The sequence below is a fragment of the Phaethon aethereus genome (assembly GCF_964289735.1).
Source record: "Phaethon aethereus genome assembly, chromosome: 2".
NCBI classification, from domain to species: domain Eukaryota; kingdom Metazoa; phylum Chordata; class Aves; order Phaethontiformes; family Phaethontidae; genus Phaethon; species Phaethon aethereus.
Window position 1 is genome coordinate 164,549,184 of NC_138582.1, and position 27,095 is coordinate 164,576,278.

The following is a 27,095-nucleotide window of genomic DNA, read 5'->3' on the forward strand; positions in this document are numbered from 1 at the left end:
ACTTGGAATTTCTTATGCGACTTGTTAACGTGAATTAGAGAACTTATGACTAGAACATGAGGAGGAAATTTATAGCAGTTTAATTTGGATTAAGTCCTTAAGAGTTTGTGGGCAATGGCCAAAGATTAATCTTTTGAGGCATAAGACCAAGTGAATGATTTCTGAAGGCCTTTTAAGGGACAAAGGACCCTAATGTGTGACACTCAGAAGACTTGTTCAGAAAAGTTGCCAGGCTTCTCTATTAAATAGATATGAAGAAATCATGATTCCCTGACAGATTATGCTTTAAACAGTGAAGCTTCCTCTCAGTTCTCTTTTTTTAATATTGCACTGAAGTCTTAAAGAATTAAAGAATGAGGACTTAATACTTCTGAAATGGTTATCAGCATTCTTAGGTATTTTAGATTACAGGAACCAGAACAGCATGTATGACAAATCTTAGCTAGTTATTTGTATTCTTTGAGTTAAATGAATTTTAATTTGGAAAAAGAGGGAATACATAAGTGGTCTTCAGTGTGTGGGTGTGAACATGTGCAAGTGTAATATGAAATTATGATATGAAAGTGTCTCTTGACAACATTGTCTCCTGAGTTAGTGGGATACATCTGTCTAGCTTCAACAACTTGTCAGATTGTATTGCCAAAACTTCACTCAATACATACGACCTCCTTTAAAGGTGCTCTTGCTGTATGCAGAAGAGCTGGGATGCATCATATGTAGGCAAACTCCATTAAATCTGTCCTACAGCTGTCAAAACAATAAAGCACTTGGCATTAATGCAGTAAAATGTATTTTGTTTTAAGGCTTGGTCCTTCATTAATAACAAATTTTTGGTGTTCTAAAATCTGTTTCAAAATTGGCATTTTGAATTAGAAGTTACTGCTTTGAAACATGCATATAAACAAGCACCGTGTGTCTTAGTTTGCTGCAGTACCTTCTGCATGGCTTTTTTGGAAATGTCCGTTTCCGATAGATGTTCTGCTTCATCTATATGGTTTGACAGTGGTGAATAAGTTCTAAAGAAAGGTGTCAGTTGTGCTATTTTAACTTTTTTTTTTTCCCATGTGTGGAAGAAAAGGTTGTCAGAATTCTTGATAAACCTTTTGTTGGTTGCTAAACTTAAATCCAAAAATTGTTTAAATGCAAGATAAACCTAGTTTTTCTTAGTAAAGCTAGGGGGAGTAAGAAGTTGTTTGAATGTTTCAAAATAATGTTCTTTTATAAAGAGTGTATCCACAAGTCTTACGACACCTGAACTATTTGTCTGGTTGTCTTTACTCAATTGCAGAATATATTTTATCCCTAAGTGTGGTGGTAGGACAGAGGGAAGAGTTAAAGTGAAGCAGAGAGAACTGTTTCAATGACTAGCTTGTTGGAATTTCTGCTAGATGAGTGTCTCGGATGGTGTTCCTAAACCTAGTGTTGGGTTGTGCTTTTGTCACAACCAACCGCTATGAATAAGTGTAAGCTCATGGTAGTACAGAAAAATAAGATGATGCCTTCTTCCTTTTCCTTTCCAGGCAAAAAGATTGTGACCTTAAAAAGCCATTATCTCATATACAATTTATAGCTAATGATGGGACTTTAGGATATATGTTTCTTTTTTCTGAAGATGGTCGTATGAACATCCCGTTATTTTGGCATCCAGCTGCTTATGTGGGCATGGGCTGTACATCCCGAAGGTTGAAAAAGTTTAAAGGTGGAGGTTGTTAAAGAGAAAAAGGAACAGTATGAGAAGAGGTATATGTTTTAAGAGCAGCTTAGTGTGGAGAAAGTTGGGCCATGCCTCTCCAGTTCTTAGAGCATGGAAGTGTGGAAACCAAAAATGAAGAAAGGGATTATTTTCCAAATAGCCAGGCTAAGGAAGTAAGCAACTTCTGAAAGTCCTTGCTGTACCTATAAATCTTGGCCCTTTCCCTATTTTCCTGTAACAGTTAACATTTTATGAATTTCTGCCAAGTAGATGCGATGTACTTAATTTCTTAGATACTATTTAAAATAGACTTGAATTTAAGATTAGCTGGATTAACATACGATTTAACTGGATATAACAGAGTAATAATCACTATTGCACTTGGAGAACTTTATTTGTGTTGATAGGCAAAGACTTGTACAGCAGACGAATACAGCATGTTGCTCTGTCTTGAAGGTCGGTCTGAAGTTAGGTTTCCTTAAACTGTAGCTTGATACTCAACTCCGTGTCCAAGTTGCGTGATTGTACTAGCAGACTGCTGGGAAGTGAAGAATCCAGCTTCTCTTGGCAAGTGTTTCTTTGGGTGCTGGAGCTGGACTGGCTGGAAGACACTTCACTTGTGAAAGACAGTCTAAATGGAAAAACAGTTTAATGTCAGGTTGCAAATGTCATCCTCGGTTATCTCCCTGGGCTATTTTCAAGCGGGGGTTGTAGGTTGCTATTTATTCTGTGGGTTTATTGTTGTTCTTCCTTGCAAAGATCAGAGTTCTATATTGTGACCTTTTTGTACTAGATAGTATAAAAACTGAGGATAGAAAAGTATGATGCCTACCCAAAACATCTTAATTTGAAATACTTTGTCATCCAATAGATGGATACGTGCTTGTTAGGAAGGTAAGAAAGCCAGCTGGCTGTCACGACAGGCAAGAACTTTATAGTATGCTATAGCAAATAAGGGTTACTTATTCTATCTTCGCTGCCCTATGGCAAAATCAACTATGTCATATCTGATGGATCTTTGGCTTAAATTCCCTTAAAATTTCCCCTGGTTGGGGGCTCTCATGATCCTTCTGGTACTCTGCATGGTGTTATCCTTACCCCGAGTCTTTTTTTCCTGGTCTCTTACCCACGTCTGTCGTGCTGTGATTTTGGTATACTACTACTTTGAACCTTCCTCACTGTTAACAGATTGTCCTCTGTATCCAGAGGCTACTCTGTTATGTTGATCGGGTAAGTGTGTCAATGAAGAAGGCTTGCAATCAGACTTAGTGCAGAGGGGTTAAGGTAGAAAGTGCTATGGTATGACGATGGCGTTTAACAGATTGTGGCTTTCTTCAACGCTGATTAGTAAAGGCGTGGAATTTCACATGTTAAGCAGAGGGAACATGGAAGATGACTGTAAAGTTAATTCAAAGAAGATCTAGAATTGAATTGGAGGAGAGACGACAGTAGCATATCAAAAGTTGATCTGAATCTGATGGAGGGAGACAGTTTTTTTAGAGGAAGGTGGAGTTCAGGCACATTGTTTTTTTATGTTGGCATGGTTATATAGAGATCCACAGCAGCCTTTTGCTAGTTCAAGAGAATTAAAGCGGTCATGGTTCAACTGTGTGATCATTAATCAAGACTGTCTCAGTGTCTACCTATGCATCTCTTGACAGAGATGTGATGGAGTTGACCATGTCCTGCTCCGCTGGTGGAAGAGAGGATCAACACTAATCTGTCAGCATCCCTAAAGACCGCTTTCTCTCTTTTGTGCCAAGAGATGTTATTGTTGTCAGGGTTGGTACTGCAGTTCCTGATGCTTCATGCAGCTCTGGGAACTTCCCGCAGTGCAGGTCATGGCAGGAGAATAGTGCCGTGTGCTGATGTTGACTGCCGGCAGCAGCACTCTTTCTACAAAAGTCAGGTTTTGGCTGCCACGTGCATTGCTGACATCTGTTGACATTGGGTTCATCAGACTTCGGACCATGGGTGGAGGCACTAAGAGTTTGTTACATTGACTCACTACTCCATAGTCAGGCATAGTGCTGCAGGCTGAAGCTGCCTTTTGTTGCTAAGATCTTCTAGTGATTATTATACAGTTAGATTAAGATACATATGCTCAATATGTCGTAAAAGTAGCCTGCCTGTAGTTTTTGGAACAAATCAGTAATATATTCAGGTTTTGCTATGGGCTGACAAATAGGTCTGTAGACCTGTCAGAGTGAGGATGGAATTTCTTATCTGTACTTGCTGGATATATATCACACTATTTGCTTGGTAATGTAAGACAGGGAGTATTACCATTACTACCTTGTCAGGATTTCGTCAGGTACCTGCCATCTGTCATCCTAGAACAAGGAAGAGAGAAAAACACCTCTTGCTATTGTTCTTGCAATTCCAAGAAGATCCTTGAGGCCCTGTATCATATGTGTTCCAGTAGTACTGTCACGAGGCTCCCTTTCTCACCATTTCAGCTGCATTTCTGACGGTTTACTTGGCATTACAATGTGCTCAGGGTCAAGCTCGTAGACTTGCCTTTTTAAAATGATGCCAGGAAAATGTCATGTTTTCAGAGACTTAGCCCTCTGCTTGGTGGTGGTTGTAAGCAACAATGAGGTATGGCGGCCACAGTGTTGGCAACAGTCAGTGCTATGGCTCCAGTCTTCATAGAGATCCTTATAAAGGAGGATCCTTAGGGAAGACCTGCATTTCACTGAAGCAGTACTGATCTGTTGAAAGACTGAGGTCTTCCATCTTGATAAGGGTTCTGTGCTATTAAAGTTTTCTGTTATTGCTGTAGATCAGGTGGTCTAAAAACGTAAGTGAGATTTGCAGTGAAAGTAAGAAGAGAGAAGAGTTTATCCTGTTTTCTAATAGAAATATTAAGTTTAAAATCTTAATTTGTACCTATGTACTCTGGCTTGTTCGATGGCACACCGCTTTACTTTTAATCAGTAGTAGCATGCAACGTAACGTGGCTGCTGTTAACTTCAGGCCAGTTTTGTAGAAATGGGAAAAAAAAAGGAAAATGATAGCTGCAAACCCCTGATAAACCTAAACAGCTGCTTTATCCCATGTGTGTATGTAGAGTTCATCAGCTTCTACCATTAAATTCAACTGTGCTGCCAGTGCAGTTAAGGTAGTATCTATGCAGCGGATGGAAAGCTGGTGCTGGTAACTGCAGTTAGAAAGATCCACCTGAAGTGCTAAAACCTGTTAATCCTGATATATCTGGCTTGCAGAAAGGTAATTTAAGTTGTACACACCAGTGATCTTTACTGTCAAGAAAGAACAGACTGGGGAGTTTGTTCCCATGTGTTGAAACTAAAACCTTGAAGATGGAAAAGGGAAATGCATGGAATGCAGTAAAGCAAGAGATACACGTTTTTATTTCTAATGACATAGCATTTTAAAACTGATATAATGATGAAACAATGACAGTTACTAAAAGTATCTTTCAAAGACATTTCATGTTGTACATACACAATGATCCAAGGAAAGGTCACGTTTAGTGAGATACCTAATTAGCTGCTTGAAGTGTGTGCATAGGGAGAGAGGAATTGGCTTCTACCCAGCAGTACAAGTTGAATTTTGCCCTGGGTTGGGGGGGGCGGATCAGTACAAAGTTCAGGCCCTTTCCCTCTAAGGGTGTCATAAACTGAAACATTAGGGACTGATCTTTAAGCTTAATAAGCGTTCCTTTAGAAGTGCAGTATATCAAGTTGTACAGCCTAATTTTTAGTTTAGGAGTACCTTTGCTAATTAGGCTAGCAGCACATGCCTGATAAGTCAAGTTGCCTCTGAATTTCTACCACCACCTGAAATATTTTAGGCATGGTGCTGTGGGGAGGGAGGTGGGAGGATGCTGCAGGGATGCACAGTTTCTGCAGGAAGGCTGAAGAGCATTCAGAGGATGGTATTTATCCGAGCAGTATTGGTTGACTGCGATGTGAATGTCCAAATTTCCTTCGTAATTAGGAGAGCCCAGGATGCAGTTTTCCTGACCTATTTAAAGCATCTCAGCTGCAGCCATATATCTGTGTATACCATTGCCAGGTGAGATGTATGCTACAGAAGTTTTCTGGATTATTTTAAGCCTTGTAACAGCTTTTCCATCTTTGATACCTGATAATAAACGCATGGAATTAAAATTGCTTTATCTCATTAAAAGGGAAATGTCAGGCAAACTGTGGCAGTCCGTTTTTCTGCCAACAAGGATAACAAGAAGAGGTAACTAGACTGTGCAGTAAGATAACTAAAACATTTCTTCTGATAATCCTTTGCTGAGGTTACTGACTTAAATGGAGATGAAATGGACACCTGGAAGTGGCAACTAAGCTGTTGCAGGAAAACAATGGAATTTTTTTCCACATACTTGCCTGGACATCTGTATTGGGTGCATTGCAGCAAAGTGTAAGTGGACACTGAGGGGTGAGCACTACTGCAGGACGGAGCAAGCTGGCTGTTACATATCAGGGAATAAAACACATGCTCTCTTCTTGCTTTCCCTACAGAAAATATGATCTATATAGCATTATTAGGACTCTTGGTTTATGTTTTGAAGGCAGATTGCTGCCAACTTTGCAAGGACCTGCAAATACGCTTGTGAGTTTGACCGACTGCTTTGAAATCTGAAGAAAATAAAGGAAGCCATCTGACTTCCTTTCTAAATGACTGCCTCTCAGATTTCTTCTAGCTTGGAGAGGAATACCTTTGATAAACCTCAAGAAGATTGTGCAGTGCAGAAGGAAGGGAAACAAGCGTGTGTCCTTTTCTCCTCACAGGCTTGGGTTCTTGCTGTTACAAACTGTCATGTGAACTTCCTCTTCTACAGCAGGAGTGGTTCTTGCTACAATACTTTCCTTTAGACTATCAAATATACTTCCTTATATCCTAATGCAAAAATAGATCAGGAGAGGACAGGGAACAGTTGTAGCAATAGGATAGAGTGCCACAGGCTTGTGTTGTCCTGAAATGCTGATCTGCTGTTTGGTGGTTTCTCATGGAAGTCTCCTCTGTTCTTGAGGTCACTCACTACTTTACCAAAAGATGTCTTACTGAGGTCCTCAGACTTTCGCTTTTACAGGATTATAAGGGCAGATCCTTTAGTCTCTCCTTCAGAAAGCTCAGACGGCACTTTCAGAGGAGTGCCATCATTCTTTGTGTTGCAAATTAAACATGAGTATCATATGATCAAGTGCATCCATTGAACTCTGTGTCAGCAAGAGTTTTCTCTGTCAGCGTCAAAAAAATTTTTAATCCTGGTATCATAATGTTGACGTCACAAGGAAAACACTACAAAGTGGATAAAACTACAGCTCAAAGTAGATCTTTGTAAGTGATAATTCCACATGATTAAAAGTCTAATAGTATAATTAAGTTGCATCTGAGTAAAACACAAACTACCCATTGTATCACTGTCTCCAGAGGTTTAGAAGCAAAATTCTATATTGACCCAGATGTATGGGTTTTAGAGTTAGTAGAATGATTCACTGAACTACATAGCAATGGTCAGCAAAATAGCAACTACATAGCCATAATTAGTACCTGGGGAGAAAAATCTTAATTAACCGTAGAAAGTTGCTAATGATGAAGCCTGAGATAAGTGATGAGCTAGTGATGGGTTCTGAGATCATCTACTATCTTGTGAAAGGATTTTCGTTAGAGCTTTGCTATCCAGTTAAACCTCTATAGGCTCCAAGAAGTCATTCTGTCCCTTTCTGTGCTCTGAGGACAAATGGATAATCTGCACTGTGGAAATCCTGGTGTCTCCATTTTGTGCATCTTGGTATTCGGAATTAAAGAAGATAAAGATCCCAACATTGAAGTTAAAAAGGGTGTAACTTTCAGTATGACAACTTCATCTCTGAAGGACAGTAAGTTGAGCATAGCTGTGTGTGGGATACTGAAGTTGGGTATGCAATAAGTCTTATCTAATATGACTGACAGCATTTCATTACAAAATTTCTTGAACGAACCCTTTTGTGACAAACCCTAAACTAGTTTGTTCTGTGGGTAAGACTGAGTAGATCTATGTAGAGACTAACTTAGGTAAGATGCAAAGGTTCTGGTAGGAGTGGATTAGGTGGTGCCAGCTGTAAATGTTTAATAATTAAGTACATAAGCAAAAGTTTTAATGGGAGAAAGAGATGGGTTAAAGAACCTATGCATATAACATTCTAACAAATCAGAGAATTGCAACTCTTCAGTAGCTGTTGTTCTTGACCCTGTCGAACTGTTTACCGAATGCTTGTGCAGATGATTTTGAGTATTGAGAAATTCTTCCTGTTGAGATAAATGGCACTGCTCTGCCAGTGGCTGTCATTGTGGAGATGCCACGTTAGAGGGCAGCTGCGGAATCGAGCTTGCACAATGCCTTGCTTGTGGAGCTGTTGTTTGACTTGTTCTCTGGCCAGTTGCATCATTTCTGTCTTCTGGGTTTGGGGGGGAAGTTGGCTGCAGATCAGGATTTCATCTGGGCTTTCCCTCTGCCTAGTGCAAGGAGAGGAAGGATGTGGGGAGGGGACGGCAGGCAGGTGGTGGTGGTGCACCGAAGAGAGGGCATGGCCTCTTCAGGGAGACCAGCTGTTCTTGAGCCCACCCATGCTCAGTTACTCATCTTCTTGGTAAACTGCCTAGTGTTGTAAAGCTTGAATTTTAAGGCTAGATTAAATACCACAGCTCTTGTCCAAGAAGTAAAAGGATGAGTAAAAACTCCATTTGGCAATTGTTTTGCCTTGACAATTGCAATGGCATTTGAAACTGATGTGCTATGACTGCACTAGTCAGAGTGTTTATGGGATGTTCCGCTTTATGTAGTGAGTGGTCTATTGTACGAACAGAAATAGGACAGCTTTATTTTTTGGAATGGCTTTCTGTCTGAAAACCTGCTCCTTTTCTGTTTTGACAGTGGAAGAATTTTCTTTACCACTCATGCATAATATCATAAATAAAAAATTGTGTATGCAAATACCCTCTGAGTACTTCTGGACAACTTCATTTGAGCTTTCAGCCAGCTGGGACTTGTAAAACCCTTTCCTCGCAACCCTTACCTTCTGTCCTGTTCCTCCAGGGAGAGGGAGAGTCAGTAAACTTTGAGGATTTTTCTTACAGTTTCTCTGCCGCAAAGTAGCTGGTGCTTTGAGTTACCATAGCAAGTACAGCTGGAGGAGTCATCCTGTTGCCCTGCCCCAGTGTTGCTCTTATTTGATTAATTTATTTCTTCCTAGTCATTTTAAGCTCTCTGATTCTAAACAGAGCCAAAAGGTTAAACCATAATCTTTTCCAATAAGATTTTGAAAATGGTCTTTCATCTTAAAATCACAGGTCTCCATCAATCTAGTGAACTGCTTCCAGCAGACTTTGCCTTGCTTCTGCTCATGACACTTCTCCTTTTGGTCTTAATAGATGTTTATTTTCCTAAAACTTGAGGACAGTGGATAAACTCAAAGTATTGACGTGGAGGATGCTACAAGGAAAAGCTTAGCAAACTAAAAAACATTTGTCATTTGTTCCAAATGAGGGCATATTAGAGCTGAGCTTTTTTTGTGGTACACACCCTTGAGTAATCAATTAATCAAGTCTTTGCTGCTCGTGTCAGGTTCTCTCATCCTTTTTGGGCTGAAACACGCTCGCAGCGTATGCACATCTAGACTGCAGTATCTCCCCGCATACTCCTCCCTGCGGTGCTCAGAGATGAAGTTAGCACATCAGTAAACGCAGTTGCATGCAGTTCCTTGGCCCGTGCCTCACGGACGTTATGGTTATGTTGTAATTATCTCTGAAAATGTTGCCTGATCTTTCTGGGGAAAGAGGAGATAGGGAGCTAAATTGTCAATTTAATTTTCCTCTCTGTCCATGAGCATAGGTCAAAGGCCTGGAATAAAACCTGTGGGACAAAGTTCAAGCCAAGCTGTTGTTTACATGATCATGCGTGCTTCTTGAGCATGGCTGGGACAAGGCAGTGGGGTGTTAATGACTTGGGTTTTAAATTTCTTGTGTCCCCTTTGGAAGCCTTCGTTTAGTGGGATACTGTTGCATGCACTTATCCTGAGGCATACGTGGCTGAATCCAAGACTGGAGAGCTTCCCTGTGGCTCATTGAGGAAAGCAGGCATCCTCTTGTGATCACAAACACATCATTACTGAAAGGCTTGTTACAAAGCTTGGAGGAATTTAGGAGGAGAGTGTTGGAACACTGGCTTTGTCTGGTTTTGTTTCCTCCTCTTTCACTGTTAGGAGGAAAGCAGTAATTAATACAGCTGGATGTCAAATGCAACATTTTCTGTTGGCTCAGACTTCTTTCTAGTATTTGGTTTCCAGACTTGGCACAGACAGAAAGTAGCAGTCAAGTCTTTTGGTTAATTTAGGATCCTTCTTAGGAGGCAAAATGTTCAGTGATGAACTTAACTTAGCTCTTATTATCTTGAAGTTATAATAGCCTAATATAGGAATAGTTAATTTGGTTTTAAAATGGAGTGCCTAATGTGCTGGTATTGGCAAAGAATCTGGAAGCGTGAACTCTGGGTAGCAACTTCATAAGCTTATAGCTGAAGAAGAAGTAGCTTGACAGTTCATTCACTCTCTTAAGTGGTGTCCAAAATACGGTTTTAGAAAGTTGTTGGGATGCATAATCTCAGTTTTAAGTCTGTCCTTAGTAGGATGATTTCAGATGTGCATGGCTCCTCCTCCTCTCTTTGCTGGAGCAACAGTTTAAAGTGCAATGTTCTCTGTAAAATCATGCAGAGTGCACATGACACATTTAGTTGCGCTGTTAGATGTATCAGAAAATGGTATATAAGAATTCGATTTGAGAAAAAGCAACTTTTAAAAAATTGTGTGCTGGTTGGTGTTTTGGGGGTTTGTCTGGGGTTTTTTGCATTGCATCTTGAATAAACTTGCATGATTGGTAGGAGACAGCAAAAGGGATAAGCATGGCAAAGCTGGGCAGCTAATTTATAATAAACCAATGAGGTGATGAAGGCTATGGCTGTTGGAAAATCCCAAATAATGATGCTTGTGTAACATTTTCTTCCTTCCTCCTGGAGAAGGAAATCCTGGAAATACTGCAGTTAATGAGGGAATTGACTGCACGTGTAACCATAAATACTAAGCCAAGCTTCCCTTGCATCGCTTTCATCCTTGTCCCTTGTCTGACTTGCAATTTTTTAGAATGTCTTTAATAAAATTACTTGCTACGTATGCTGGTAATAATAAAAAGTCAAATGCAAACAGGTCAAGAGCCTTTTATGATGAATCAAAAATGGGGATGTTGGAAGTAGAAAACTGTTAATCTCACCTGAAGGAGTGCTTAGGAAAGAATTTTCTTTACAGCAAAGTATAACCATAGCATGGTCTTAAGTACTGGAAGTCGGCAATCTATTGAAAGCAATTAATTATTGAAAGTAGTTCTACTATAAACTAGTTCATCTACAACATTGGTTACTTATGATGTCATTGAAAGGCTTCCACTGAGTAGGATGATCTTGAGTCTAAATTTAAACATGAGGTCATATTTTGTTTGTGCTTCTTGCCGATGAGAAGAATGTAAAGGAGCATGAAGAATACGCTCATGTCTAAAAGCAGCTAATGCACTTGGCAATCTTTATAAAAGTGTATTTGTCCAGTAAATATAATGTAATAGGATCTATTAGACTCCCAAATGTAGAAGATGTGCGAACAGAAATTGTGTTAAGGCTTCAGTAATGCTTTGAAAAGTCTTCAGCTGCGGAGCTTTAAAGGTGCTTTTTATGGTCAATATATGCGATTCACTTGTACCATCTTGTAGAATTTTTCAAGACTAAATTAGTTTTCATTTCTTCAATCTGCTACTCAGTGCAACATTTTGCATTACTCTTTATTGAGGGGTGTATGATCAGATCAGTGTAACCGAAATTGGGAATGTTGTCTGCAAAAGTAGCAGTTAAATTGCTTTCAAAAGAAGAAAATCCAGTGATGCCCCGTCAATCGCTATGCTTAAAATAGAGCATCCACCAGTCTGTTGTGGTGTGGCATTAATAGGATTAATAGAAGGGGGGAGTATATTGATCTCAAGAACTTTGAGATCATCTTTTTGTCATTGGAAAGATGTCCAGTCTGCTAGTCTAACCAAATTTGGCTAATTCTATCCAAGTTCCTAGTTTTCTGTGCAATAACTGAAAATGATTTCCAGTTTTCCTTGCTACCTGACAGAAAAACCTTCCAAGTGTAACAGTTTAAGTTTAGTTTTATGAGGATTGGACACAGCTACTTTTAGACTTGTTTTAAACTGGAGGAGGCGCTTAAATTATGCAGAACATGTGCTGAGTAGTTCTTGCACTATTTTTTATATGTTCAGGAGACCCAGTTACTAGGAGTAGGCACTTAATCTAAAAAATAGGTCAGTTGTCATGCATAGATGTTGAAATGAACCATATAAAGCTCATATTGGCTCTTATAAAAAACATTAGTGTATCTGCTAGTAAGTGTAAAGTGGTAACAGCCTGAAGACTTGTTTCAATACAAATAATCTTTTCCTTGCTTGACAGGAAAATCTTCACTGACGATTCAGTTTGTGGAAGGACAGTTTGTTGATTCATATGATCCAACCATAGAGAACAGTAAGTAAAATAACTGACAAGCTGCTCTTCTGTACCTAACTAACTTTTATTAGAAGCCACTGTGGTTATACATATTACTTATGTGGACATTTGCATATTAACATTAAAGCTCATTAATTAACTGTTAAGTTTTACTACTCTCTTAAACCAATGTGTACCAAGCTTACAGCATTGCAACTTGGAAATCAATGTGTGCATATTTCTTCAAGATAAACTGTCTTTTAACACTAAGTGAAGGAAAACCTAATCAATCTGGCTAAAATGCATCTCCTTGTATTATATGTATGTTGTTGGACATTTGCTTCCCCTAATATAGTCAGGGCACTTCAGATTAAGCATGGCATACCTACATGAAAATGTGCCACTATATACAAGTGTTCCAAAGGCTCAAACATCTCATTTGATCAGTATATCCAGACAAACACAAAGCCAGCAGTACTAGTCGGAGCAAGTGACTCTCTTAGCAGATAAGTCATGGGGTGGCCATGATAACATGATAGTCTTTTAATTTACTCATTTCCAGCTGCTTGATAACAAGCCTGGTACACAACCAGCTTGCTGCAAATACTGACTTGTCAAGTGTCTTTTTTTCTCTTAGCAGTTTTTTTAATATTGGTGCCTTTGTGAATAGCTAGCATAGCGGGTAAGTAAAGATATATTTCTAGTATACTAAAAACACTGCCAAGAGCAACAAGTGACTTCAGAAGCAAGTTACCTGGTATTTGTTACAATCCAACCGCCTCTTTCTGAGCTAGCAGTGTTCATAAAGTACTCGAGCAGCTGTGGTGCTAGGCTCATTGATCATATTGACTCGCTTTAATCATGTGGCAAATAAAACTTTGATTTCATGATTGGAACCCTGGAGTTTATGTATTTTAATGACTTCTGAAATGCAATAGTAGCACACATTTTTACTGTTCCAAACTTGTGCAGTAGGATGCTAAGCTCTCTGATACTTTGGAATTTTGAAGTAATTGGCAGAACAAGGTTTCCTTTGGGTATATATGGTAATAATTACAAATCAGTAGCTATCAAGATAGTTTACTCAGGATTGTTTTATTGCTTAGAAATCAAACTCAAATGCTACTTCTTGAAGAAGCTCTAAATTTGCTTTAGCAAGTCAGGGTCGATAATTTGCCCCTTGACCTGAATGATCTGTTAGTCCTTATACAGGTGTCTGTAATATTAACACTTCCCATCATCCATTTTTACTTTGTTAGAATTATAAATAAGGCTTGTTTTGAATTGAAGTTGCTAACAAAATATTGGGGAATAAGTTTCTGTATTTTAAATCTTAATACCTGTTGGGACAGCTTATTTTTTCACTATGCTATATAAATGCAAAATATATGAAGTAATCTTAGTTTTATGCAGGTATATGGGAATGAACAGAGCTTGAGGGACATGGGGTCAAAGTCTCTCCAAAATACTAAGTCTGTATCTTGTTTTAGGATTTTGACACCTTAGTACAAGATTGGCTTGTTTCATCCTTCACAAGCTCTTGTCGACCACAGAAAGCTATTGCTGCTAGTAACTCTGTAGTTGGATATCTTGCACTGGTAGTGTTTCTTAACTATATGAAAATACACTCGAGGTGAATTCTGTGCTTAATTGACTCTTGTAGTCTGCACTGCTTACTTGATCTGAACTCTAAACATTGAGCATGTCATGGCCATGGAAACTTTGTTGGGCTGGAGTGACTTGAAAAGACTTAACTTTTCACTTGATTTCTTATTTGTTTGGAAAACAAACAGTGTTATTCATTTGGTGTAAGTCTTGCAATCTGTGGCATGGCTGGAGGAATTTGCTTTCTGAAAGGCAGAGAAATGAAGGGCCCTCCTTGCATCAGAACACCTTGCTGGGAAAGGAAGCATTGAAAGCGTAAAAGATGTGCCCTGAGGCTCAAAACCATAGGAAGCGTGTCCCATCCTTAAGCCCTGTAGGGTCTGATAGAGAGAATTTTAAAAACGCTCCTGTGAAGAATGGAAAAGATAACACTTTCAAATTTGCCACTGAAATTGAAAATATATTGAAGGTATATTTTTTTAAGACAGATGTGTGAAACTAGTTTTGATGGGATTCAAAACTCATTCTTTTGACTTAAGTTCTTAATGTTTTTAAAATGCTTTTTCTAAATCCAAATCTTTTGATCAGTCCAGTGTTTTGACACTCGCATCTGTATGTTTCTGATTATGTGCAGGGACGTAAGACACAAAGTATGTAATCAACTCTTGTTTTCCTAGCTTCTAATTGCAAATCTGGTTGACAGTGCTGGCAAAAGGGATCAAGAAGTCCAGGTTGCTATACGAGAGGTGGTGTTGGAGAATGTTGCATTTTTCCAGAGCTTTATAGCAATTTATAAAACCTTTTCAGTTTCATCTAGTGATTGGGTCTACTTTTGTGTCACAAAACTTGGAAGTGAAAAAAATATAGGTTGAAGAATAGTTTGGCTTATGTGATTTCTGGTTTGTCTCCAGAAAATTGTTACTGACAATTTATTATAGTGTTCTACGAGTACTGATGAAAGGGTAGAAAACTACAGTACTGCTGGTAGCTTGATCTTCATAACTTTTGTCTTCAGATAATAAAACTTGCACAAAAAAATAATTCTAAAGCTAAATTGTATAGAAGGCAAGCTATAGTTAAGCTCTTACAGAAACAAGTTCCATAGCATATAAGCCTTGAACGGTAGGAGTAAGACGTAATATTCTAGTAGTGTCATTGTTCCAGTGTAAAAATCTCTACTTTCTTTGAAAGTGCTAAAGGGAAAATAAGCTGCATCAGGTTTCACTTAATTGAATTTTGTTAGTCAATACTGCTTCACTGCTGCATTTTCCTTTGCTTATATTACATTAGAACCAGAAAAGTTAGTTTATTTAGGAAGCATGTTGAATTCAGTTGCTTCTGCTAAAGTTGTGTATCAAGTAGAGTAGCCTGTAGCGTTTTGCGGCAGCAGCGGAGGTGAGTGTTAATTGCTTAGCAAAATAGAATTTCCATTTCTGAGTGTCCCAACAGGAGGGATGCCATGATGGCTGGCTGTTCTTCAGACAAGTTGAGAAACTAGTGGAACAATTACTTGCAGAGTGTTGGAAAGAGAAGGAAGATCCTTGCAGAGCAGGAATGTGTGGAGGGAGTCTGTGTGGATGCTGAGCTGGACAGGGCTCTGAAGGCAGATTAGCTCAGAGGAGCTAAGACCAGAACAATTTAGAACTCAAATTTTACTGGAACAAAAACTAGAATCCTAATTTGGAACTTGAAGCAAATAGGTCAGAAGGAATAGATAATGAAGATGTGCATGTAACACCCCTCTACCCACATCTTTGCAGAGATGTCTTTGTTTATCATTAATTCAGTGACTTTGTGTTGCAGGAAAGTGGACTTGACTGCCTGAGTCTCAAAAATGTTTTCTTCAGCTCCTCTGAGGCCTGCCTGGCTGCTTTCTGCTTTTCCTTGCAGTTTTGGAGAGGCGTCTAGCACTGTGCCGCAGCTCCATGGTCTTCCTTTCTCCCCTCAACAGGCTCAGAAGCTCTTTAGAGGGAACAGTCTTCCCCCGAGGGCTTCCTGCCTCCCTCCCATGTTTTTTAATGCAATTGTGAAGAGAAGCATATTAGAAAGGGGAAGGGGGCTGGAGGCACCCTAGTAGCTGTGGAGGGGATACCTATAGGATTAGATGGGTCTGCTAGTAGAAGCATCTTTAAGGCTAAACTTGTTCCATGCATGTCACAGCACGTGCACTGGAAGGGTAAAGTGTGCTTCTTCGCAGGAGTTGCTGATGAGCAGCCTTCTCAATGGGTTGAGATGAGACTTCTGAGAAAAATTAAAAATAGCTATGTTACATTACACATTTCGTTGTAAAAGATGTCCTGGCAGATTAGTGACAGGCACTGGCTTTGGAATGAAGACAAGTAGAAAGAGATGCAGAAGGTGGTAACCGAGGAAGCCTTGTGAGGTAGTTGTATTTAGCTACCAGCCAGTAGCTCTATGTGAATCATGTTGCACCATGCTCGTACTGTTACTCAGTAGCACTATTGATCTAAAAGCCTGCTAGCACAATGGCTTATTTTCACAGCAGCTGTCATTTGAGTTGCATACGCAAATCATTTCATTCATGTTAGTCTAGTTGAAATAGACTTGATCTTAGGGCAACGATGATCAGCAGCTGATGGAGTTGCTGCATAAGTTACACTTCTGCTGAGCTGTAGCATCATTCAGGGCTGCACTCTGCAAGTAATTTTACCAGAACTTTCACTGACGGCAAAGTGGCTTTAGTTTCTTTGCAATGCAGCTGTTGACTGCTGTACCCTCAACTGTACGCGTCTATCTGTTTGGTGCTGTGCTGTTCACTGCAGCACCAAACTCTCCCAAGATTCAGCAATGCATCAGAACTCGGAACAGTTGTAGGTGAAGGTGGGGATTGCAGCTTTCTTCATACAGCTACACTCGAGTTATGTATTGCAAGCTGTAAGCATGTTCTGTTCTGAGATCTGTGTGCTTTGTGGAGCTAAAACAGGCTTTATCCACACTTCAGTTGATAAGCAGCGTTTCGCAGATGCTCACATTACGACTAGCGTTGCAGAGATTGTTCAGGTCTGCTGAAATCTGTCCTCGGCATACCAGGAAGAGCCATACTGTGCCACGATCGTATTACTGGTTGTGTTTGTCTTGCTCATAGGCACAGCAGAAGGCAATGTGTCCCAGGATGATAGGTGATGGAATTGGAAGTGAAGACGCCCTCTGTATCAAGGGGACCTGTGGATCATTAATCACATTTAATACAGCTGCAGGTTTTTCCCAAGATTAAATTCTTACTAGGAATATTTTTTAAAAGCTTCAGCAAAGAAATGAGAGTCATTAATTATGACTGCATCAAAGCAGATTTGTGTTCTTGCAGTGGGCTGTTCCAATGCTGCAAGCCTTGGCACTGAACAGTTCTCCTCACCCAGTCTGTGGTGACTCCTCCACTGTTTCCCTTCCCCTGGCTCTGTCACACTCTGCTTCCGGTACCAATGATGATGTCTTTGATGGGTCTATTCTAGCCTTCCAGAATAGTCTGAAAAAGCTGCCATCTGTCTCTGTCTCTTTTTAAATATTGACTCCATGGCGTTCTTGAAGCTACTTTGATTGCAGAGTGCTTTGATGTGTATGTGAAGTGTCAAGAGACTAGAGAGAGGCTGTTAGGTTTAATATACCTGTTAATGCAGTATGTCTCCAGATGAGTCTGTTTTCCCTCTGACTTGAAGCAGTGATACTGTATATAGCAACGCTGCTTGTTAACATCTGCTCAAACAAACAGTTGCTTCTGTTCCCACCACAGTATTCATCCAAGGCAAAGAGCTGTTGTGGATTCTTGCTTCATAACCCTAAAATTTTGTGCAGTGATGACAACAGCATCCAGACAGTGACTTGAGAGAAACTTGGCGTGCATGTGTGCTAAAGCAGCTTTCTTAGGGGATAGGGTAAGGTAGGAGCTCTATTTCAAATTGCACTTGTCAGTATTGTAATGGGAATTGTAGGTATGCTTTACACGGTTTATTTAGTCATTCTGCATTAGTTTGGCTTTGCTGTTTGAATTGCTCCTATTTTTTAAAAAGGGTGCTTTGATTTACTAGCTGGGTTGAAACTGCCAGTTTCAGATATTTCAGCCCACTGTTGTCAAGAGAATACTCACATTGTGGAGACTTGACAGGGCAACGAGCATTGTCAAGGAGGAGGAATATTGGTGAACTTCAGCTTCTAGGAGACCCTGTACAAAACCCAGAAGGTGTAGGGAGGAGACCACACAGCAGGATCAAAAACGTTCAGCTTTGCAGCTTTGGGAAGCTGTTGGACAACTTACAGTATGATGAACAGGTCACTGCAGCATTAGCTATTTCCCGGCTCATGGCTGCAATGAAAAAATGAAGCTTCTTAGGACTTGTTAGTATTTGGGAAAACCACTTCAACCAGAGAACAACTCAAACTTTACTCAATGTGTCAGTACTGTCCAGTAATTGTGTCTTGAGTGCAACGCAAAGGCCAAAGTGAAGAGACGAAGCCAGGTTTGTGTGCTCTGGTTGGTACACGTAGTGCTCAGTAGTACATTAGTCCTACAAGAGCTGTGATGCTGTTTGCTTTTGCAGTTGCATAACACAAACACTGAGTAAGATTCCTCAGCTCACAGCGTGTTGGCATTTCATGAATCCAAGGAAGAGAAGCAATTCTCATCGCTTCCACGGACTGAATGTACTTTCTGACTGAGGACTAGATAGACTGGTAGCAACACGGTGAGCTTCTAGCTAAATTCTCATTATGTAGGTTTAGAATATTTGTAAGTTAGGCTGTGTGTGGTTTAGCCCCCAAAGATTTTTTTTTTTTTTTAAAATCCAGATCATTTATCTCATGGTATTTACATTTAGGAAATTGATTTTGCTAATCTGCTTGGAAACTGAGGAAAATCTCTTATAATAAGTTCAAAGTTAGCTTTGATGCTAATAGTATTTAAGTATCTTGTGTTACCACAAATTACAGTTGCCTGGAAGTCTCTTAGAAATGCATGTAAAAACCCTTTTTACTCTTTCCTTTTAAGTAAGTAAAGGAGAAACTGCTGCATCCAATGTGAGAATCTTCTGAAATTTTAAATTTTAAACTAAATTTCTGAGTTTTGTTATCTGCAATACGCTGGTTAAGAGTACAGCCACCTGATCTAGCTTTTTACTGCTACTTTAAAGCCTATAACTAAAGTTCTCTTCGGTAGTGCTTTGGCAGACAATGGCATAGATGACTTCTGATCCCTTCCTTATGTATAATTCTGACATATTTATGTACTTCTTGTTTGTTCTAGCTTTTACAAAACTGATCACGGTAAATGGCCAAGAATATCATCTTCAGCTGGTTGACACTGCTGGCCAAGTAAGTTCTCTTTCTTTCTTTGAATCTTCAGAATTAAGACAACAGGTATTCATACTCCTGTAGAGCTAGCTAAGTTGGTAGCAGGAGTATGTCAAAGGTGAAGGTTAGTTTAAGTGATTCTGCCTTGCCATTTAGTCACCAAAGAGCAATGTTGCTGTAGTGTTTATTTAAAGACTTTGTTGCTTGGGGTTTTTTCCTCCTGTCAATTGAATGTATGCCTAAAAAAGTGAAGATGGAACTGCCTTAACTCTGATGTACAAAAAGTTTATAAGTAGCTTGCTTGATATTTATGGACTAAACTAGCAGTCATGCTTCAGATTGGAAAATGTCACTTCAGTAAGCCATGGAGAAGTTTTTCGTGACGCTTTCTTACTTGTATACTCCAGCTACACCACCGTGACTGGTATCTGTGAAATAGTTGTGGGGAGTAGACAGAAATGCGTATAGGTGGTACTTAGTGGGCTACCAATGAACTAGTGCAGTTTGTTTACATTTTTAGGTAAGTGATGATTCATGCATGTTTCTGAGCCTTCACACAATGACAGGGAGTGCAAGGAGGAGAGAGTGAACATGTGTTGGGTAGCATGGTCAGTAGCTTCATGAAGTACAGGTGTTCATTATATAGTGCTGCTTGGCTGAACTTGCATTGCATATTCTGTGCACAGGAGTGCTCTGTCTTTTGAAAGACTTTATATTAGGAAAAAACAGAACAGCAACTGTTAAACCCCCTGTATTTTTATCCTAAGGTTTTTATTGCTTACATATTCTTATCTTCTGGGAGTTCTGATATTATGCCTTTGGGTTTTTCTAAACTATGAGTAGGGTTAAACAATGTTAGTGTTGTAAAATATGCTGCCGATACTTAAGACTTTAAAGTTTGCTCATAGCTGTGCGACTATTCAGAAGGGTTGTAACCTTCTAGGTGTGTTTGATCACTTTCTTTGAAGAGGCCTGTATGACTTAAGAATAACTGTGCTGTATTTATGTGGTGTCAGCTTGTAATCAGCAATACCATATCCACTTATCACTTCAGACACCTCTGACAGGTTATTAGAAACACAATACTGGCAACATGTGCTGGGGCAAGATGTTTGATGGGGAATACTCTGCAGAGGAGAGTGAGGTTGAGAGATGGGTAGGCTGAAAAGTGTGAGCAGCAGAGCAAGCTCCATAGGTTTCACTTGGTGCCAGTGTAAGTGTGCTTGCCATACATCTCCAGTTGGAACATAGTGATAAAAATAAAATTTCTCTTTGAGGAAGTAATGGCCACCTGGGAAGACAGTGTAACTTCACCAGCAAGATAGCTCTACTGCTGAGGTTTGTTTTTAGGGTTGATTTAATGTTGTACAGTATAGTAAAACCAAAATAACTTCTTTCCCAGCCTGTGGGATTTAATTTTTCCTGTGAATGACTTGGACTTTGAGTGCTGGCTCACAAGGTTAGAGGGGAAAGTTGATGTTGGGTTATGGAAGGTGTGGCTTGAACAGATTTCTTTCTCAAGTCATTCTTGCTTAATGATCCATAGGGAGTCCTCGTGTATACAGCATAGGGAGGATTATATTGTAGATTTGTTACATACTTGAAAACTTGTCTATGACGTGAAAAGTTACAGCTACGTTGTTTTATCACTTGTGGGTCAAGTTAAGAACTGCCAAGTTCCAGGAAGCATAGCAGCTTTTCTTCCTTTTCCTAACAAGCTAAAAATTAAGTAATGAATTAGAAACAGTTGTGGTTAGGGCACTTACTTTTCTTGGTACTCCTCTTCTGTTCCATGCCTCTCTACCTTTCATGGTTATCTATTCAGATTGTGTAGTTCAGTTGAACAAGAGTCTTGGTTGCAGGCTCCCAGAAGAGGAGTGCAAAAGGAAATATTACCTAACACTGAATTCCATCTGGGGCGATCCTGAGAAGTTCCGAGTAAAGTCAAACAAGTACAGAGTTGCACTTTCACCTGTTTTACGCGCAGACTAGCTCAGATCCCTTCTGTGTTGATTTTAGGATTACACAGACAAGTGAAGTGGCAGTTTGGAATTTCAGTGAAGATGGGGGAGGGCTGCCCTCAGCGTGTAGCAATAAAGGCAAATAACAGCATCTTTTGTCAAGTGTTATTCTTTCAAACTTTTTTGGCTGAATTTGGGAAGTTGATTTATAAAGGGTTTTTCCTCATATGCCAGTTAAGGAAGTTTGATTCCTTTTTGGCTGTCTAGATTTCAGCTGTGTGATTCAATTGCACTGCTCCATCTGTTCAGTCATGGCAGTATACAGAGCGGTTATGTGATCTTAAGCTAAAGTTAACATCTTAAGAAGCATAGGTTTAAAAATTTGAGAACTCATACATTAGGAAGTATGTCTCTTGTCAAAATGTAAATGTTTCCTGGGAACATCTATTAGAGCAATTTAGATTCTTAACATGGGACTCATAGTATTTGTATTGCATTTCCTGCAATATGTCAGTTTGTCTCCTTCACCTATTCGGTCAGTTCCTTCTCTACACAGGGAATAAATTCAGTGATTAAATTTCTGGATTGTTTTTGTTTGTGTTTTTTTTAATTAAATGCTTGTCATGTAATATAAACTTCTAGTTGTCGTAACGCAACTAATAACTATATATTTCTTGCGTCTACAGTTGATAAGCATTAGTTAGCTGGTAAGCCACAGTTACTTGCTTCCTAACAGAACCCTTATGTAATTTGGATGTGATAAGTGCCACTTGAAATTAGGAACTGCTAGATCCTGTTGTCAGCTGTTGAAATTAGGAATTTGAATTGTATCACTAGCAAGATAAGAGACGTAATTGCTAATTAGTGGTAGGACAGAGTAGATGTCTTGTACTAATGTAAACTGATAATTAAGCAGGGTAAGAGGATTGGGGGTAGCTTTAGCTGATCTTAAAGGGAATTAAAGGGAATAAACCAAAAAGGCTGTAGAATAGATTTTAGAGTATACACCCTGACTCAGCTTTCTTTTAATTTGGTAAAGAATCCCCATTTGGTATTATGATGCAAAAACATAATTCTGAAAGTACTACCTATGCAAAATGGTCCTGCACCTCATGTCTTACAAATAGACCACCTTAACTGCTGGTGATCTGCTAGCATCAAGTTCTGAACCGTGGCAGTAAGTAATTTTAAATGCAATATTCCTTCTACAGGATGAATACTCCATATTTCCTCAGACGTACTCCATAGACATCAATGGCTACATTCTTGTTTATTCAGTCACGTCAATAAAAAGGTAATAAAATCTGTTGTGTTCTTCTGGTTCATATATTAACCAGATATGTTCTGGGTTCAGCTCCTGCGTTTGCTGTGTTTTCTTTATATGTGTTTAATTCATTGAATCCCTCTCTCCTGTAGAAGTATAGTAGAAATAAAAATTAATGGGTCTTCAGAAATTTGCCTTCAAATCCAAATGTCACAGATACTTTTCAAACTAATATGCAAGGTACTGTGTAAGAAACAAGATGGTACTGAGTTACATTGTTTTGAGGTGTAAGTAAAAGTACATAGAATGATTTCAAGAATAAGTGGAGTTCATTGCTGTAGCATCATATACAAAGGTGGACGTAAATATGGACCGAAAGGGCACCGCTTGTTTATGTGAAGTACCCAGTTAGTTTCTAGATTGGTCCCTCAGCCTTGTAGCTCACTGCAGTACTCAGATTTCTTTGACTTCTTGTCTTGGATTGTTGTGATTAACCATCAGAAACTTTCATATAAATAGCAATATATCAATATATGACTTTTGGCCTGTAGACTCACTCTTGCCATGCTGCAGCAAATATATTATTTGAAAAATTTCCCAGAGTATGTATTTCATCCTCACTGTTGGCTGTAGTCCATTCTGAAATGAGGACAGAGTCCATCGCAGGTGGAGTCATTTACTTGCAAGAAGCATCTCAGCCTTCATAAGGTTTTGTCATCTTCCATTATTTTGTCCCTTCCATCTGTTTGTCTTGCTTTGTTTAAATATGAGTCAATGTTGAATAGGTCTTAATTTTTTAGTATTGTACAGCATCTGGTTATGACAGCCAAAATAATCCTGTTTGGTTTTTTTTTTTAATTTGTTTGAGTAAAATGATGAAGATCTTAGGCCTTTCTGTCCAAGTAGAAGTGAAGATGATGCTACCCTTCTACTTGCAAGGAAACTGATCAGCTGTTTTACAAGTGCTGAAGCATTCTGTGTCTCTTCCTCTGAAGCAGGCAAAGCTGGTCATCTCAAGTGCTCTTTAGTAGACCATCATAAAGTGCAGAAAAAACAACTTGCCTTTTGGCTCTTCTGTGCTTCTCAAAGAAAGGATACAGTCTGGCTATAAATTTCTGTTGCTTGCAAGGTCTTTAATGTTGAACAGGTTTTGGCAGTCCTTCATTCTTGATTTCCATTTTTAGTTCTGAAATAGTGAAGGGCAAGCACGTGTGATCTGGCGGAGATGCAACAGATGTTAGGCTTTCATGTGTGTCTAGAAATACTAAACTACCTAACTCCTTTTTTTTAATCAGAGCTTCATTGTTGGTGATGAATAACTTCTATGAAATACGACTTAGTATTCTCAGCCTTTAGTAGAAAATCCTCCAATTCTAAAGTGAAGAGAAAAATGTTCATTGGTAAGTGGCACTGTGAGGAGAAAATGTCTTTGACTATAATCAGCAGAGATCCTTGGAGGCTTCTGCAGCTTGTGCTGTGCCCTGGTTGGCAGCTAAAGGACATGCTCTTTTTCAGCTACTGCAGTTGTTGCCTCATAATGTCGTGAGCTTAGCAGCCCAAATAGAGAAATGAAAATCTGTTTTCTGTGGTAGCATTAAATCAGTTAAAATAGAAACCAAATTATAGTGAAAATACTAGCAGAACAAGGTATATTAAGACTGTAAGTAGATAGTATTTCCATCAGTATTTTAGTCTTAATCTCTTTATTCTAAGTTTTTTGCTTCTTCCTTTAAATTTCAAAGTATTAGTGATGCTGTCTTGTTCAATTCCTCAGGTTCTGTATCAAGACAGTGTTAGGCAATAGGGAAGATCTTCCACAGTACTCTGCTAGCTTAGATGACTTGCCCAGGTAATCAAATTATAGTCACCATCTGTCTTAACTTAGTCAAAGTGTGTATAGTGATCTGAGTATTGATCCAGCAGGGGTGAGAGCTTCAACAGCAAACTTCATAGAAATGCTTTTTTAAAATTACCATCTTCTCTGCTAACCTCCAGTGGGAAGTTTAAATGGGACTTGAGTAAATGCTGACACCCTACATTTTTCATATTCCCAGGCTCTCAGCAGCAAGGTTACTGGAAGGCTTTTGCTCTAGTTCAGCTTAATTAAATCCCAATTTTTTATATTGCTAGGCTCCATGATTTTGTGTAACACGTTTATCTGACAGTTAGTAATTTTTTGTCGTATTTCGCACATTGAACTGTTTGCTGTAACCCTATTTTGCTTGTCACAACTGGAAAGGGTGTCTTACGGTCTCCAGATCTCATGCTGTTTCACGAACTTCATTTGATGATGTTCTCTTTTGATTGGTCAATATCTGTCTTAAACTCTGCCTCTGCTCCTTCTGGCCTTACTAATTTGGAAAGCTTTCTGGAGCATTGAATTGATCTGGTCAAGCCAATTTCATTCTTGGCAGTTCTTGGCAACTTGTTTCTGTGAGTTTAAATAGCACTTCTTTTTTGGTTTCCACCTTGATCTATTAACAAAGATCAGCTCTTTATTCTTAGTCTTTGTACTAAAAACAGAGCTTGTGAACTATACTAGATAAGCAGATACACAGAGTTGGGAAACGAAGAGCCTGAGTTGAACACTTAGTGTTCTGCACTGGAACCTCAGGTGAGGGCTCACCACGGTGTTGTGCCATGGCATGGCTTTTTCTAGCTGTGCTGGGAACGGCAGGCCTAACAGTGGAAAGGAAACAGTGATTGTATTGTATTAGTGATTCAGTTATCCTGTGGCTAGTACACTAGGTCTTTCCTGTTGCTTCAGACTGAGAAACAGTTTTGTGGTCTGTAGCAGAATTTTTTGTAGTATTTTTATTCCTCTTTCGGTTCGCAGGGTCACCTAGTTCTGTATGTAGCAACGCCTCTCAACTTCATCACAACCAAGCTCCATTTAACTCTTCTTTTTGAAATAATTATAAGAATGAAAGTCCAAGACAAGTTCTCAAGACCTGAATTTCACTAATATCTTTTCAGCATAAGCTCTTTGTAACCCTGAAGTCCTTTCACTGGTTACATAAAAATGTGGAATCTGTAGTATCATACTTAAGTTACTAATATTAAGTTGTGCCAGACTAAGTCAACGCTTTTGTTTGCAAAGAACTCATTTTTGAGATAGGATGTACTAAAACTCTTCGCTGAACATGGAGAAGCATTGTGTTCTACCCAGTCTTGAAAACTATTGCTTAAGTCAGACAAATCAACCTACTTGACAGAAATTCCTTCTAAATATTGTAGCAGTTTTTTGTTCCAGAAGTGAGAAGCTTTAATGATTCAGATAGCTTGAATAGTGTTTTTAGGCACCAGTTCTTTGAGAGCTCCGAGTTGGAAGTGTGTTTGAGTGTTGCTCTAAGAGTTTTAAATTGTAATTGAAATGCAGTGCATGTCAAGACACTGCCTGTAGCTAACAGCCTTGGAAGCTGGAAAAGTTTCAGTCACTTTTTTGGTGCATAGTTGTGCGCCTCATCTGTGTGGCCTGTGCCCCTTCAAGAGAGGCCTGTGCCCCTCTCTTGAAACAAATCTGAATTGTGTACTTCATGTACCAGCATTTTTTCCATAATGTAATTAGAGGAGCACAACATCTGCTCTTCAACCCCACTTACAGCTTGTCCTCAAAAGTACTAAATGTCAAATGCAGTGGATTTTGTTAGTGAGGTTTTTGGCTTCTTGGCATTTCACAGTACTGCTTCTTACCTCTCAGCACGCAAACTTTACGTACATGGTAGGTGAACAGACAAGAAATATTCGAATAACCACTGTTTCTATACCATCTTGCAGATCAATTTACTCACTTTCCATAGGAAATTTAGAAGAATTTAGGCTTCTTTTGGCTTTCACATAAATAAAACTAAAGAATTCTGTATGAGCTGTGTGTTAATTTAAAAAATAATGTACACTGGAGATGGAGTATGCTTAACTAATTACTTTTTCTTTGAAACTGCTTTAATTTGACATGCTCATCCAGAGTTGTTGGACTCCAGCAGTTAAATATCTTGCTGCAGATACAAACCAGATGGGAGGTGGGAGGTGCTTTTAGTGATCCTATGTTAGATGCATCAGTCCTGGGTAATGTTACTTATTTCTGTAAGTATCCTAGCTGGGGAGGCTCTAACAACAGGCATAGACTAGTCTTTGCTGCTTCTGGGACCATTTTGTCTGTTGTACACAAATGGGCAAAGCTTGCAGCATCTTTGTAGTTCTGCCATTATACATAGAGTAAGTTTTAAACACGGCAACCTACATATGCATTTAATTGCTTGTGTATTGGGTATTAAGGATAAACATTGGAGTGCATGTGTGACTTCATCCCTTTATTTTGCAGTTTTGAAGTGATAAAAGTTATCCATGGCAAGTTATTGGATATGGTGGGAAAAGTCCAGTAAGTAGTGACACTTTCATCTCATTTCATTGCAGGCATGTTACTAGTACTTTGTTCAGTATACTATAACTGTTCTGAAGTTCTGAACTTTCTTTCACAGAATACCCATTATGCTGGTTGGAAATAAAAAAGACCTGCATATGGAACGGTATGTGAACTCCAGTATGTGCGAAATACAAGACAGCAGCCGGCATTCCTGTGGCTGCAGTGCGCTAGTTTTCTTGGCTTTCTGTAACTAAAATCAAATTGTAGGTTAAAATAAGGTACTGGCAAAGGAATTGTGTCCAGAATGTGAACTAGGAGCCGTGAACTTTTGTTGTAATACTGACTTTTGCTATAGGGTTCCAGGG

At 39.2% G+C, this 27,095-nt stretch overlaps 1 protein-coding gene across 1 annotated transcript in view; it reads left to right on the forward strand.

Annotated features, from left to right (window-relative positions):
- The window catches only part of RHEB (Ras homolog, mTORC1 binding), a gene marked incomplete at its 5' end in the record, with an annotated part of 44,634 nt that overhangs the window by 7,286 nt on the left and 10,253 nt on the right, over positions 1 to 27,095 (forward strand). Inside the window, 5 exons of the mRNA XM_081996820.1 lie at positions 12,204 to 12,275; positions 19,096 to 19,163; positions 22,315 to 22,397; positions 26,689 to 26,745; positions 26,846 to 26,893. Of these exons, the coding sequence (XP_081852946.1) occupies positions 12,204 to 12,275; positions 19,096 to 19,163; positions 22,315 to 22,397; positions 26,689 to 26,745; positions 26,846 to 26,893 (328 nt within the window). The remainder of the gene's footprint in view (positions 1 to 12,203; positions 12,276 to 19,095; positions 19,164 to 22,314; positions 22,398 to 26,688; positions 26,746 to 26,845; positions 26,894 to 27,095) is intronic.